Source organism: Muntiacus reevesi, chromosome 12, assembly GCF_963930625.1.
Source record: "Muntiacus reevesi chromosome 12, mMunRee1.1, whole genome shotgun sequence".
Lineage (NCBI taxonomy): Eukaryota > Metazoa > Chordata > Mammalia > Artiodactyla > Cervidae > Muntiacus > Muntiacus reevesi.
In genome coordinates, this window is record NC_089260.1 from 16,493,542 (window position 1) to 16,509,777 (window position 16,236).

General features: G+C 51.3%; 1 protein-coding gene across 1 annotated transcript in view; it reads left to right on the forward strand.

Moving 5' to 3' along the window:
• Nucleotides 1-16,236, forward strand: part of VPS13B (vacuolar protein sorting 13 homolog B) — a 763,389-nt gene that overhangs the window by 744,180 nt on the left and 2,973 nt on the right. The window contains exons 57-61 of the mRNA XM_065903112.1: nt 2,040-2,216; nt 4,179-4,349; nt 10,555-10,731; nt 13,445-13,547; nt 14,036-14,285. Coding sequence (XP_065759184.1) covers nt 2,040-2,216; nt 4,179-4,349; nt 10,555-10,731; nt 13,445-13,547; nt 14,036-14,285 — 878 coding nt within the window. The remainder of the gene's footprint in view (nt 1-2,039; nt 2,217-4,178; nt 4,350-10,554; nt 10,732-13,444; nt 13,548-14,035; nt 14,286-16,236) is intronic.

The window sequence follows — 16,236 nt, forward strand, 5'->3', positions numbered from 1 at the left end:
AAATCTCCAAACCCAGTAAGCAAAGCGATATGTTTGCTTTTGGAGAGAAATAATTAAAGGCAGAATGCCCTTGGGTGCTTTGGGCCTTTTCCGGCCATCTCGGGGCTTTGAGAAGTAACTCTGCTCCTTACCTAGCCTCCCCATCCGCAGTGGCCTGACCCAGGACTGTCCGCCTCACCTTCCTATGGCCGGGCTATGGGCTGGAAGGTGGGGCTGGCTACCTGCCGTGTGCCCTGTGCCCCGCTGTGCCGGCCTGACCAGGCCCATCAGACAGTGCGTACTCTCTGCTTGGCGGGAGCTGCCCTCCCTTCTTCATCTCTATATGGAAGCTTTGGAGAGAAGGGCAGTTGTCTCACATCCAAACTCTTGCTTTCAAGTGAACCTTCCAGCTCTTCCAGGCTAAAGGAAATCTGTTGTTTCTTTACATCCAAAGAAGGCCCTCCAAGGAAGAATATTCTACAGCCTTCCATGGTAGCCTGCCTACTCAGTAGGGCCTGGGCTTGCAGGAAGAGGGAGGGTGGGCTTTGGAACCGGGTAAGCCTGGCCTTGAAGCCCTCCCATGTGTCTAAGCAGCGGGGAGATGGGGAGAGCCAAGCTGCAGTCCCCTCCTCGTCCTGCCTGCCCTCAAGATGCTGGAGACAGGGCGACACCACGTCACACGAGGCTCTGTCCCCTGAGCCTAGCACGGTCCCTTCATCCAGGGAGAGGCTCAGTCCTTAGCTAATCTGAATTTACGTGAAGGCAGGTCCTAACACTTGCAGAGTGGCTGGGTGAAGTAAGTGAGGTGAATGCCTGGCCACCTAGAGGCCCCTCCATTGATAATCCTCATCTTCTGGAAATAATTCCCTCTTTTCACCTAAACCCTTAGGTTGTCTTCTAATGTTCCAGAGGAGAGAAGGGGGCTCAAGATTGAAGAATGTTCCTCTCCAAAGGGCTGGGCCTGGGGACCCTTCAGGGCTGTGGTTTGGCTCTTGCCCCCACACATTCACAACCCTCTGGGGTTGATGACTTGACTGGGGGTCTCTGTCCCAGGCCTGGCCTCCCAGGCCCTGCCGTGGGAGACATGGGATTAGCTCCCACTTGGGTCCTTGCCCCCCCACCAAGAGCCTCCCCTTGAAGCCCTCTCAACTCCGGGCTGGGGAGCTCAGCGTGTTACCCAAAGACATTGTCTGTTTGGAATCGTCCTCTCCTAAGGCCCAGCCTTTGCCTGCACCTCACGTCCTCTGAGTGAGAGCCCCATGCCCCAACCCGGGAGCCAAGGCAGGCAGCTGCTCCGGGGTCCACACTCAGCTGTTCCCATGGGGCCGAGCGCTCCACAGTCAGGCCGCTAAGCTGGCCGTCTCCTGGCAAGCCCCAGCTCAAATAGGAAACCAGATCCCAAACTCCCTGCCTGGGACCCTCGCAGGGAACAAGCCTCTCGCTAAGCTAATCAGTATGTCCCTATCACCAGAGTTTACACAACTGAAGCCGGGGTGGAAGGGGAGACGTTTCTCTGGCTCCAGCTCCACTCCAAAGGGAAGCACTCAGCTTGGTAGGATTGGGAAAGATTAAAAATAACTCCTCCGTCCCTGTCAGAGCTGTGCGTCCCCTTTGCAGCACCCCATTTAGCATCTGGCCTCCTCCCGCGACCAGGCATCTGCTCCTCTGCGTCCCAGCCCCTCGCCGCCCCAGGGAACTTTAAGGAGAACCCCCCAGCCTGCGGACACCTGCCACCCCAGAGGCCTCTTGGCTGGGAGGGGGCGGAACGTCATGCCCCTGCACACGGGTCCCTTTTAGCAGGAATACGGGAGGCAGGGAAGTCATATTAAAGCTATTTGTGAGCTGCCAAAAGGATCACTTTGATTTATAAAGTATGAAAGTTTGCCATTTATGAATTCACAGTGAATGAGTTATTTCCCATATTTTGCTCCAAAGGAGCTTATTACATTCTCAATTCTAGTGTGAAAAATGAATTGCAGGGAAAATGGTCACTTTTCCCAAATGTTGAAAGTGCTGCATTTAAGGTTTCAGTCACCCCTTCCCTCCGGTCTCCCTCGCAGGCTGGGTGGTTGGATCCCTGGAAATCCTTGGCAGCCCTGCGAGTCTGGTGCGAAGCATCGGGAACGGCATCGCGGACTTCTTCAGGCTTCCGTACGAGGGGCTGACCCGAGGCCCGGGAGCCTTCGTGAGCGGGGTTTCCAGAGGGACCACGTCGTTTGTGAAGCACATTTCCAAAGGTAGCTCTTCGGGTTCCTGGTAATGAGGCCTGATTTTCATTCCTTCCCTGTCTTACTTTTTAGAGAACGTGTTAGAGGTTCTCGGTGAATTAATATTGCCTCTAGCTTTGTTTGGCTTGTTAGCTGGCAGTGAGACGCTGGATTTGTAACAAAGCTCATATATAACGTTTTATGTTTTAAACAGATCACTGCTTGCCTGTAGTTGTGTGAAAATGTTTCAGAAACGTCAGAATTTGAAACCTCCCATTGGGAAAACAAGGATTGGCTCAACTGTTATTCCATGTGATAAATGCAGAAATATTAAAGGTGTTCAGGACTTCTGCTAAACATCAGAAATCCTACACTGTGTTGCCTCATCATATTTTTTTTTTAATGTAGATACAGTTGTCATAACTTTTGTAAGGAGCAGGATACATTTTGACGTGGAAGCCGGCGGGGAGGTGAGTGGGCCCGCTTTCCCCCGGCTCGCCACGCACACAGCGCCACCTTGTGGCCCGGCCGCGTCATCGGGCGCAGGAGCCAGACTGCCGTCGGCCACCCCCACCCCCGCCCCGGGAAGGAGCGTGCTCCCCTTTCAGCCGTGTGTGTTTGCCCATACTTTGGTCAAGTTGGCAGGGACTCGGGGACTAACAAGAGCCACCTGAGTCCCGATTCTTCTCAGCGGGAGGCAGGGGAAACAGGGCAAAGGCCTTCTCCCCCCGCCCGGTAAAAGGCCTTTTACAGTCAACAGTACTGCAACTCTCTTATGTAGGCAGGTTATAGAAGTCTCTAGAAGGCCTCAAACAAGACTTGAGCTTGAAATACGAGAACCCATGGCCCATAGAGGGGGGACTGGCAAGAGAACAGCAAGAGCAATAAACCAAATTCCATGGACAGCGACAGGGCCACTCCCCCGAGGTCCCCGGTCATCCGGGAGGCCTGTGAGCTGAGCCGCAGGAACCCAAGGGCGAGTCACTGGATTTCTCACTCCTGACACTTGAATCTTTGTGGTTCTGTTGTTTTTATTTTAAAATAAGACAACCAACACCTGCTAAATCGAACTCCGGTAATTTTAGTGTGGTGACTCACTGAATGTTTTTTACACTTGTTCTTTTCTCTTAGCAAAATCTGTTTGGTTTGTCTGTGTGTGTGTGTGTGTGTGTGTACATGGATTTTTTTTTTTTTTTTTCCTTTCAGATGACTGGTAAAGATGCAGCTGCAAAAACAACATCTTCCATTTCTTCTTGATCCTAGACATCCAATAACAGATGAACTAATTCGTTAGCTTCAGGATATGTCCGTTGATGTCTTTCAGTTTTGCTCACTGAGACCTATGCAGACTTGCTGGAGGGGATTATGACTGTCTTGAGCAAGACGCAGAAATAGCCTTTCTTGGGAAAACCAGACAGAATCCTGGCTTTCACGTGCCTTACTCTTTTTATTGGCTTCACTTTTCTTTTTTTTCCAGCTAACACCCTGAATATCAAAATCGCACATATTCTCTGTGGCATAATAATTATTTCCTGACTGTCAAATGATAAACTTGAGTGTCTTCCTTTACTGTGACTGGAGTAATGGGGAAGAATAGATCTTACTCCTAAAGTGGAAACATTCCTTTACAATCTGTTTAAAATTCAGCAATATAACCTTACCCTTTCAAATGAGAGCCAGCAAATTGCAACCTTCAAAAAACGGGGCCTCCCTAAGGACTTCAAAACTAACTATTGTAGCCAAGCCCTGACAGTCAGATGAGTGCATGATAGCTCTGTGTGAGAGTGCAGGCATTTCTCTGTTGAGGAAGGGTCTAATCCTATCCGCTGTGAGGACTGAGTGTATCACCCTTCCTCAGCAAATGTTCACCTTCACTTCATTTTCAGAAGGCCACTGTGGACTCCGCTCGCCTGCAGTGCTCCAGGGACCCCTCCCCTGGGACCAGCATCCATGCGACCAGGACCCCTAACCCACGTGCCTCTGTGTCCTCAGGTACCCTCACATCCATCACCAACCTGGCCACGAGCCTGGCCCGGAACATGGACCGGCTGTCGCTGGACGAGGAGCACTACAACCGGCAGGAGGAGTGGCGGCGGCAGCTCCCGGAGAGCCTGGGCGAGGGGCTCCGGCAGGGCCTGTCCCGGCTGGGCCTCAGCCTGCTTGGTAAGGGGCCGGGGAGGGGCCGGGGCGCGCTCAGGCATCTGCCCGCGGCCCTCCTGGGGCCAGGTACCCCCGGGCCGGAACCGGGGGTGGTGTGGCCCTTCTGTCTTCCTGCAGACGAAGCTGAGGCAGAGACGAGGCCGGCAGCCTGGTCCCCACGCCGATCCCAGTGTGGCTGGCAGGGCCATCCTGGGGCCCGGGCCCGCCTTCCCGCGCGCTAGTGCGAGTCGCCTCTCCGGCCTCCTCCTCTCTGCCCCCTCGTGGCATCCCTAAGGAGTCACTCAACCGGGAGGGTCCCGTTCCGGGCGTCAACTGGAGAATGTCAGTCCACAGCCACCTGCTTGCCCAAGGGAGTAACAGGCCAGCCTCCTGAAGCCTTACCCCCTCTCCGCCTCAGATATGGCAGTCAGCAATCGAAGTGCCTGCTTTTGTTTGAGAAGCACTTGAGCCATGTGCAAATGTCATGTAAACTTCAGTGAGGAGCCCACTCTTTCCTTTTATTTTTCCGAGTAATTGCTGTTTGTCCAGCAGCCAGATGGTACAGAGAGAGGGGAAGACTGCTCTGGGTATTTCCAAATATTACAAACGTTTGAAAAACAAGTGCTCTGGAAAAAAAAAATCTATAAAAAAAGGAAGCTTCAGAGCTGAAATTTTGCAGAGCAGGATTTTCAAGGGTATCTTCTGTTTATTTGTTTGCAAAGGAATTTAAAACTGTGTTGCTTGGCTGCCTGCCCGCCGAGCATCTGAAGGAGTTTGCATCTCTGGGAGATCAAAGGGGCCCAAAGCAGGGAGAGCAAAGGTCAGAAACGATGAGCTTGAAAGGACCTGTCCTCTTTCCAGGCTGCAGTTCTGTACACATGCCCTCCTCTCACAGCGGCTGGCTGAGTGAGGCTCTGACAAGGAGCAGTGAGATGTTTCAAGCTCAGGTGCAGTCACCAGAAATTGTTTAAGTCCTAAGGAACCTGCAGGGATGTGGGGTATGGTCGGGTGATAACGTGTGGGAATGGGGATCTGGGGTGGAGCAGCTGCTTACGGTGGCGTGGCTGCTCTGGTGTAGGTTGGGGGGGGGGGGTGGGGAACGGTCCTCGGGAGTCAGCAAACCCCAGGCTCCGGTTCCAGGTCCCTATCTTTATGACCTCAGGGCTTCTCTTTTGTAAGTTCGGGCTGGAAATGACTCTGCCGTTACTAGAAGTAGTGGTGGTCCGTTGCATGCCAGACACAGCATCCATGTTTGGTCAGCAGCACCTTCATTATATTATGGTAGCAAGGAAACGAAAAGGGCCGTCTGGTTTCAGCGCGTGTCCCAGCAAAGAGAGCCGTCTGACCAGTGGCAGGGGCGTCTTGGCTTTAGCTTTAGTCCAGGTGCTGTAACCATAGGAAGTGACGGTGAGGTTATCGTGGAGGCCTTGGGTCATTACCTGGCACCTGCAGGACCTCTTTCTGCTAAGAACTGTGGCCTTGCATGCCCTCTGCTGTGGGCAGGAGCGCTTCCTCCCCACTGTCCAGGATCTTCTTGGACAGAGGCACTCAGCAGAGGAGACCTGAGTTGGCTGGCATGTGGCTGTTTCCATCTTGGCTGATCTGGGCTCTTCCCACCCAGGGAAGCCCACCTCTACCCCCATTTTCCACTGTCTGAGACTGTATCCAGTGGTAGAAATCACTTACGTGGGGCGCTGTGATTCTGCCTTTGTGACGTCACCCTTTGGAGCATGGCTTCCGTTATTAACCAGGATAGACAATCCCAAACCTTTGAACTTTGCTATAGTCATCATGTTTTGTACACACTAATCCATGCAAGGGAATAATTTAGGCTGTCTGTGGAAATTACAATAGGCTCACAGAGTCTTTCAGAATCTGAAGTTAATTTCCACAAACCTAGGAGTTCTGGGAATGATGTGAATCTGATGGCACCTGCCAGGAGTGGCCTGACCCTGGGCCCCCAGGAGCTCCGCTCCCAGCAGCACACCATGAGCAGGATGTCCATTTCTATGCTTCTCAGACTAAGGTTGACCCAGCCAGCTTCCTTTCTTGGAAGAGTTCAATAACCACATCCCCCATGATCACTGGGTCATCTCAAAACGCCTGCTTCTCGATGTATGGCAGGAAGAAAAAAGGGAGGGTAGAGCCAATCTATACTTTTCTCCCCTGGGAAAGTATGGATTTGTCGCCACATAATACATCCCCAGGAATGGTGTAAAAAACTGCCACATGCCAGTAAGTACCCGACTGAAGTTAGAGCTGTTTATGTATAATAGCCATGCTTAGTGAAATCTAAAAGCTAGATACTCAGTTTCTTCCTTTGTAAGACATAAACATAAATGACCTAGTTAGTAGAAATATATTTAAATAACACTTGAGGGTTGTCAGAGCACTTCCACATGAGTCATCTTGTCTGGTCTTCAAACCCTAGATGTGGATGAGGTTAGGTGACTTGCCCAAGTCATGCGTCCAGGCAGGACAAGAGCCTGGGTCTTTCCACATGTCACCCACCCTGAAGGGCTCCATGCCTGGGAACAATCAGGATGTGGGGAGACTGAACAATTGAAAGTTGCAGAGTAGGAAAAACACACTTCCCCCAAATGTTTATGAGTTTGATGGACCTTCTTGACTCAGCTCGGCCCTCATGAGGACACTGTGGAGTGTTATGAGGCTCTTGAAAAACCCAAGGACATCTATAGCTGCCTGGCCAGGCCCATTGCCCCGGGTCAGCGAGGAAGTGATGGCCCAGAGAGGGATGCCACCGAGGCTCTTGGAGGAGGTCCACAACTGTTTTCAGAAAGCAATGGCTTTTGAAGAACTCTGTCCAGCCTGCAGAGTTGGCATCAGGCTTGCCTGCACTTACCAGCTCTGTTCCCCAGACAGCCCCACTTTCTACTACAGCCTGGAGCCTGCTGAGAGGGGATGTGAGCTCCATGTGGCCCTTACCGGGCACGTTCCCTCCCAGATGGGACTTGCTCTCATGAATACCAAAGGCAGGCTGTCAGAACTCCCTCCTCTGACTTAAGAAGAGTTAGTTGCTGGATTTCCCAGCAGCCACGCCCCGTCTCCACGGCCTCTCTCGGGATGACATTCAGAATCCCGGCCACAAGGCCTCCGCCAGGTGAGTCAGGACGTGGGTGCCCAGAAGGTGCTGGCCCGCGGTCCCTCTGGTGCCACCCTCGGCCATCGGCACCCTGCGTTCCAATTAGAAGAGAGTTTTGGAACAACAAGCATGCTTCCTTCTCGGTTTGCTAATCTGTTCTGGTCAAAAACAAGAGAGCCTCAGTTGGGATGCCCAATACACTCCATGGGGCTTGTTTGTCCCTGGAACGGTGAGCTTTGGAGCGGTGTCGCAGCCTGTGCCTCCACCATCGTGATTAAAAACAAAAAAGCCCAAAATAAAATTACAGCATGTAACATGGCAGCACTGGAACAACCACACAGGCAGAACTTTGGCAAATTAGAAACCAGCCTAACGCTGAGCGAGTCACAGAAGAGGTGAAGAGAGCCTTTTTGTTGCCTTGCTTCACAGAGCAAGCCCCCCTCTTGTAGCGAAGGAAGGGCAGGAAAGGAAGCAGGATAGGCCTCTGCACGTCCCTCCCACGTGAGGGCATGAGTTCGATCCTTGATTGGGGAACTAAGATCCCACAGGCCACGCGGCATGGCAATTAAAAAAAGGAGAAAGCGAAGCCGAACCGTCCCTGGAAGCCCCCTCCCTGCTTCACCTCATCACATCACAGCCAGCTCCACTTGGCTGCTCTTCGTGGCCTGATGCCAATGGACAAGTTTGGGGATCCATTTCCACTACCTAAAGCCTCAGAGCAGAGTTGGAGTATACGGCAGTAAATAATTTACCAGCGGTGGGATTTAGCTGGATTAGGCTTACCAAGAGAGCCCTCAGCCCTGAGAGCTGCTTCGCAGACAGGGCTGGGGTCTCAGGCATCCGGGCCCCGTGTGTGCGTCGGGCCGGCCTCCCGCCTGGGGCCCCGGGCCCCCACAGCTCCTCCTCTGCCTCTTAGGATCTAACACCTTGTCACAGCATTCAGGCTTCCCACTTCGGGGGCTGCCGGAAGAGTTCTATCTATCAAAGCCCTGGTAACCGAGCCTTCACTGCAGCCGGTGGCTGGAGAAAGTGGAGGATCAAAGGGGAACCTCACTGCGGTTCCTATCCGCACTTAGGCAGATGGGGGTCAGAGCCTGGGGTGGGTGCTGCCCCAGGCTCCTTGCCACTCAGGCCTGGCACATTAAAGGAAAATGGGAGATTTTCACCTGCCCCCTCCTAACTCAGTGTTAATAGTCTTAATGGAAATCTGCACCTGAGAAAAGACATTTCTACCAGAAAAATGCAGAAAGGCAATTCATTTATTAGTGAATTTGTTGTTATTTACCCCACCTCTTCTGCTCTCAGCATGGGCATCTTTCAAAGAAATCAGGAAGTGACATCACAAAGGCTGTATTCTTTGATATGATGCTTTTCGCTTTGAACTGCCTGCTGTGAGATGATTTGAAGAGAAGACCCCAGGGTTCTTGCCCCTCCCAGTGCAGCCGGTTCCATTAATACTTCCCAGCTGCCCTGACTCCTGACCTCATAGATGGAGAACAGAACCTTAGATTCCTCAGACTGAAGACGCGAGGCGAGCTCCCAGCCCAGGCCCCAAGACTGGGTGTCGCAGGGTGCCTGAGACCACCGTGGCCCATGGTTGCTGACCGCCAGGGTGGCCCAGGCCAACCATGAGCAGCTGCCTCTGCTTCCAGCATCATTTGTATAAGAGGTTTGGGAAGCCGTGGTCTAGGCTGGGAAACAGACCCTTCGCCTCAGGTCACTGTTAATCTGTCAGTACATAAACTTAAATGGCGCTGTCAAAATTTAGAAGAGTGGAATCCATGAAGAACATTCCCTTTATAACTGACCCAAAGGACCTGGCCTTTTTGTTTTACTGGATTTCGTTCAATGGAATATGACTTGAAATTAGCAGGTCATTAACTGAGACCTGGAAATCTCCCTTTACCCAGGAGACTTTGAATTAGTGGCATTTGGAATAATGGGATTTGACATGAGTTAAAATTTCTACCCGGGAGTGGTGCATTTTCATTAATCCTAGCAGGTTTGAGTTGAAAACAGAATTCCATCAAGAACTGTAATGAAATTTTTACCTCTTGCTGGGTTAGGGAACCCTTCACTCCATTGTGGCAGAAAAATCTAGACTTCTGAGGCCTTTACTCGAGCTCACCCCTGGTCCCTCAGAGTGAGAGGAGCAAGGAGGGGACCCACAGAAGACGAAGGATTCACGCACCAGCTCCACGCCTGGCCCGGCTGCCCCCTGGGAAAGTTGTTAGAGCAGACAGCGTGAGCTCTGGGCTTCTAGCTGTTCTCAAGCAAAGAGTTAAGTGGCCAAACTTCAGTTGAAGTGAGAGAAAAGGAGATTTTCCCAAGACTGGTCAAGGAGAGAAGCTTGTTTTATAAACAGGATCAGTGACTAGCTTGGTGGTTAAGAATGAGGCTGTGACTCTTGACTCCCTAGACTCAAATCCTGGCGCAAGCACGGGACAGCTGTGTGACCTTGGGAAAACTCCTTAACCTCCCTGTGCCTCGGCAGCCTTGTCTAGGAGCAGGATAAAAACCATGACTCCTAAGGAGTGTGAGAATTAATGATCTCCTACAAGTAAGCCCTTAGCATATAGTAAACCCTTGAGACAGATTTACTGTAATAGAAATAATTATTACTATATCAATAATTACTCTTATATAATTCTTATTAATGTTATATTAAACAGTTGCTCTTATTCTTACTAAAAGAGAGAACAAGAGGCTCGCCCTTTTCAGTTTTTTCATCCCCAGATTCAGTGAAAATATATTTGGCTCACTCTCCTAAGGAATCGTTCACACTTTTCTCTAAACTGTGTTGCCTGATTTCTGGAGAAAGGTGTGTGAGTGCCACTTGGAAGTAGTCTGGCATGTTTATTAAATTCTAAACTGAACTTCATAGATCCTGGCTGTGTTGAATCAAACCCAGTTAGAACATCATGTTTTGATGAAGATACTGCAATAATAAATGTCTAAACTAGCCTCAGTGTACTTAGATAAATGGTAAATGAATGCATAGTAGAGAGCTATATAATGAGGGTGGGGTTTCATTTTCAATCCAAACAAAACTGTTCCAGATTAAAAGTATTCACTTTCTCAGGATTTCATGCCTCAGTCCTTACCCAGGCTTTCGTTATTTTTCAGGTGCAATTGCTGGTATAGTTGATCAGCCAATGCAGAACTTCCAGAAAACATCGGAGGCGCAAGCTTCAGCAGGACACAAGGCCAAGGGTGTTATCTCCGGCGTGGGGAAAGGAATCATGGGGGTATTCACGAAGCCCATCGGAGGGGCTGCTGAGCTGGTGTCACAGACTGGCTATGGTGAGTCCTGGAGAACTGGCCAACTCAGACATCACCCGCTAATTTGCATTACTATACCAAGGTTTCTCTAAGATAGTCTAGCCTCTCACATGACCAAGGAGTGAAAAATAAAATAGATAAAGCCATAAATAATAGTTCTTTTTCTCACCTCCTTATGCTTATTTACACAAAAGAGTAGAATTGGACTACTGCTAATAAATTATGATAATACAATTATAGAGGTAGGAAATCAATTAGTAATTTCAGTGTATATATGTCATAGAGTCTTTTTATAGTCTTTTAACAAAGCAGACTTTAATGAAATGTAACCAGTTAGAGGTTGAGGACAGAAAGTCAGATATATTGAAGCAGAGAGTAGACTTACTTTTTCTGGTGAGCAATTTGAAAGAAAAAAATAGGTTCTAAAGCAGGAAGGCTATCTTTAAAAAACAAAGCCTATGAATCTGGAGAAAGAAAGAGGAGCAGGCGCGTGTTGGTGGATGCATGCACACTGCCCGTGCAGCTTGGCATCAGGCATGGATTTCTCGCCATCAGACTCTGTTGCTCTTGCAGCCAGGCCCAGTCTCCTGGCCAAGGTCAGCAAAGGTGCATCATCTGCCACTGAAAACCATTCCCAGAGCACACTGGCGTGGAGAACCCGGGCTCGCCCTAGGATGGTGCCAGAGCTCTCCACAAACCCAGGCGCACACAGTGGGGGTGTGGGGAAGCAAGCGCTTCTTCCTGTGCTAATTTTCTGTATTCTGGGCAGAGCGCGTTAAGTGACTTCACATAAATAGTTATTCTGTCATTAAGTCATGTCTGACTCCTTGCAACCCCATGGACTGCAGCACGCCAGGCTCCTCTGTCCTCCACTATCTCCGGAAGTTTGATCAAATTCATGTCCATTGAGTCAGTGATGCTATCTAACCATCCAATATAAAAAAAGGTCTTTTAAAAATGAAATAAATGCATAGATACTACAATATATATGGTACTTTACCTTGAAGACAGTTTGACATTTGCTTATGGAAATGAGTGTCAGCAGGTCTGCAATGTGAGTTACCGCAAAGTGGTGACAGTCAGTCAGTTCAGTCGCTCCGTCGTGTCCGACTCTTTGCGACCCCAGGGACTGCAGCACGCCAGGCCTCCCTGTCCATCACCAACTCCCGGAGCTTACTCAAACTCATGTCCATTAAGTCGGTGATGCCATCCAGCCATCTCATCCTCTGTCATCCCCTTCTCCTCAAATAGGTAACTGGAATTACTTTTTTTTTTTTTTGGCCTCACCGCAAGGCTTATAGAATCTTCCTTAGTTCCCCGACCAGGGGTTGAACACTTGCCCTTGCAGTGAAAGCACAGAGTCCTGACAGCCGGACGTCCTGCCAGGGACTCAGGAACTGTTACCTTTGTACCTAAAATCGGTATCATTTTGGGCATGAAGTGGTGGCTGGCTGGCACTACAAACGATAGGCAGGCACTCTGCGTGTGTAGCTGCATCTGGCCGTAAAGTCCGCAGGGTACATTTGACTGCGGCTCTGCGCCTCACTAGATCTGACAAGAGGCAGCCAGATTAGGGCATAAAACCCGTGTCTGAGAGGAAGAGAGCGGGAAGAATGCCCGGGCTCAGGCAGCCATCCGGAGAGGCTCCTTTAGAAGACCACACAGACAGGAACATGTGTTCTCCCCCCTCCCCCTCGCCCCTCCCCTCACGTCTGCCTCTCTCCCCTTCCGTGAATGACACTTTCACTCACCGGGAAACTGACAAAAAGTACTGCTGCAACTCACAACTGGACAAAGTTAAACGCTCCCTTATCAAATACTTACACATTCATAGAAACAGTATTCCTTTTGCCATGGACGGCAGCAAGATAAAGTCAACTTAGACTTCATAAATTCCTCTGGTCTTGAAAGCGCTCTTGTCGCTCACTGCGCGTTTCCCAAGGCTGTGGGGTTTCTCCCTTATGTAAGAGCATCTCAGAGCAGAGCTTCACATGGCCTCGTTGGTTTCCATCATTCTTGTAAAACTTTTATTACCGCTCTGAAGGTTTTACAAACCACTAACTCTCGGTCTAATGACTGTGCCTCGTTTATAAACATTTACAGGCCCTCAGAAAGCACACAGGCTGTACCATCTCTGGCTCCGGAGCGTCTCTGGAGGACTGCGTGGCTGCCGCTGGGTGCCCTCGTTTGGTGCTGGCACCAGGGAGAGCGCGTAATAAACCAGAGGCCCCACGAGCGCTCATAAATGTATACGGACTCATGTCTAACAGCTGGACTAAGTCATTTAAATACTGTATCTAGGCAAACCATGCGCCTTTGTGTGCATCTCTGTGTGTTATGTTTTTTATTTGACCAGCCACACCGCAGATACAGACGTACTGTAATATTAAGCAAGGAAGTCAACTAAGTCTTGACTTTTGCGTCACATCAACTGTAAATGATGTGTAAGCTATTGCTCAGGCCTGACTACTCCCAGGAGCATTATGCTTCCTCTAAGTGCCTGCCTGTACTTGGACTGTAGCTCATTCATATTTCAGCTTGCAGCTAATATAAGATCACCTGGGTTAAGAGCACTACAATGTTTAATGATTATCTGTACACTTACTTCCAGAGATGTGACATCATTTTGGATCTGTAGCATTTTATAGATGGCTCTAAGCAGATGACATCACTGTAGCATGAAACTGTTTTCCAGAAAACAACTAGTAAAACCCCCTTACTTCTCTCACGACAGGTATTTTACATGGAGCTGGACTTTCTCAGCTTCCCAAACAGCGCTATCAGCCAAGTGATCTGCACGCTGACCAAGCTCCAAACAGCCACGTCAAATACGTCTGGTAAGATGATCTGGATGCTGGTTGAGGTGGACACGTGTGCTGTATGTTAACAGGGCCTGGCTCCCTCCAAGCTAACGGGCCACCCTTCCAGGAGAGCCCACGAGGAGCAGCTGTTTTCAGGGCAAGGCTGCCGGTCCACAGCTCTGGGCTGGCAGCAGAACACCCACCCCCACGTCCTGCTGAGGGCAGGATGCCCATTGGCAGAGGTGCCAGGGCCCACGAGAGGGCCTGAGGTCGTGTGTGTCCTAACTAGGGGTGACATTTCTAATGGGGGGAAAAGGAATCACCAAACCAAGGGGTGTCTTTGTCTTCAGGAGGAGCTGGGTTCGATTGACCAGAACCAGAATTAGAGTGACAGTTACACATTTCAAGATGAAATGAATCATCAGATTAGTGAGGGAGGGCCCTTGCTTTGGTTCAAACTGTGAGCCCGGAGAGGCGAGCATGACTCCCAAGCTGACTTTGGCCTCACCTTTCTCCGGACACAGGAAGATGCTCCAGTCCCTGGGCAGACCGGAAGTGCACATGGCCCTGGAGGTGGTTCTGGTGAGGGGCTCGGGCCAGGAGCACGAGGGCTGCCTGCTGCTGACGCCAGAAGTGCTCTTCGTGGTGAGCGTCAGCGAGGACACCCAGCAGCAGGCCTTCCCGGTCACGGAGATCGACTGCGCGCAGGACAGCGAGCAGCGCGGCCTGCTCGTCGTGCAGCTCAAGCAGCCCAGAGTGGCCTGTGACGCGGAGGTACCTTTCAACAGACGGGGTGCCCGGGGTTAGCTGCTGGCAGCGTTGAGACCTGGGGTGACTGAGCCGGGAGCCTCTGCGGTGGGTGCCGGAGACCGGGAGGGCTGCCGGGGGCAGGGGTGGCAAGGAGGCCGGTGGACTCGCCGCTGGGGCCCAGCCACCCGAGAATCCAAGGTTGGTCGTCATGGGGCTGGGGTGCAGGAGCTCGAGCGAGCGCGTCTGAAGAAGACGGGCTAGGACCAGGGCAGCAATTCCACGCAATCCTCCACAGAGCAGGCAGGCCTCCAGGTCTGAAGTCCACAGGGCAGGCCCGAGTCTGCGCGTGGCCTGGGAGTGATGCAGCCGGTCCCTCCAGCAGGGACGAGAGAGGAAGGACCAGCCAGGAGCGAGGGGCGTCACGAGTGGAGCAAGGCACAGATGCCGCCTCCCTCGTTCCCAATTCCTGAGAGCTCGGGGTCAAACTTCGTCTCCCGCTCTCCCAGCCGCCCCTCCGTCTTCCGTGCGGCTGTGTCCCCTTCCCCAAAGGGCACTTCCCGCCCCAGCACTACGCGGTACCTCCCGGGGGCGCTGCGCAGGCTCCCTGGCCACACGACAGCCGAAGGGGGGTGGCATTCTGGGTGTCGGGGCTCAGAGGTGATCACCGGCTTCCTGCCGTCCAGACCAGGGTGAGCACACGCGCCCGTTGGAGCCCCGCCCTGCCCCTGTCCCTGCTGACGGCCTGATCCTTGGGTCCCCGAGAGGTGACCTCGGAAAAGACATCTTTTCCCACACAGCTGGATTGGGGTTGGATCAGAGGTTAAGTGGAACCTGCTTGTCCTAACTTAGGGTCTGAGTGGCTCCCAGAAAGGACAACAAACCTTTCCTCTGGCAGGTCCTGCCTGATTGCTTCTTTCATCGTGTTCTTCCTGGTATGGGAGCCTGCCTCTCCCTCGCACCACTGTTTGGGTAAAATTATCTGAGAAGATGGAAAGCAGCCAACCACAACAACTCTGAGATTTCTCTAGTTTCTTGGATCATAATCAGTCAGGCTTTAAGCTGGGGCTTGGCACTACGACTACACTGCTGGTTCGAGTTGATGACTTTCTGGGAATAAACAGAGGTCAGATGTCCAGCCTGACTTTATTAGCTCTGCCAGAATCTTCTGATCCAGTTGACAATAAAGCAGCAATGATCTGGCTACAGGCCTTGGCAGGGGATAGTATCATTATCTTCAAGTCCCTGGTCCTTAACAAGAAGTTTTCAAAGCCCTGAGGAGTATCTGTGACTATCGTTATTCCTCAGTTGCTTGGGAAATATTTCAGATCTTAAACTATTGAGACTAGAGAATCAGCAGCTGCTGTTAAACTGTCTTCAACTGTGATCCTTCTTTGGCTTCTCTGCTTGAGGAGGGTACTGTGGGGAATTGTAGCTGGAGGGGAACACACCTCAGCTTCCCCGGGGGTTACTGAGATGGTGGGTGGAGTCACCACCCCGAGAAGTTACCCAGCCTGAGACCATGGGATCACTGACATTTTGGACAGCATGCTCACCACTCGTTCCCCAGGGTGCTCAGGATGAAGGGGTCAGGGTGAAGGGGTGGCTGCAACAGAGGCAGGAAGGGATGGCTGGGAGCAGAACACTGCGGGCAGCTTACACAGCCGCACGAGGCGCTGGGCAGCCCAGTAGACGTGCAGTCCTTCGGCTTCTAAATTCCACTCTCTCACCCTTTACCTCTATCCCCAACTCCTTATTAACAAACAAAAAAGTAACTGCCCCGTTAATTCTGTGTCCAAACCCTCCCCTCCCCCACTCACTCCAGTGGAGACCCAGGCTGCAAAACAAAAAGGCAAAAAAAAAATTTTTTTTCGGAGACCATAGACGCTTCCTTAATAGTGCTCTAATCCAGTCTTTTCAAAATGGGAGTGGGGGTCACTCAGCAGCGCTGACAGTGCCTTTCCCTCAGTGGCCACGC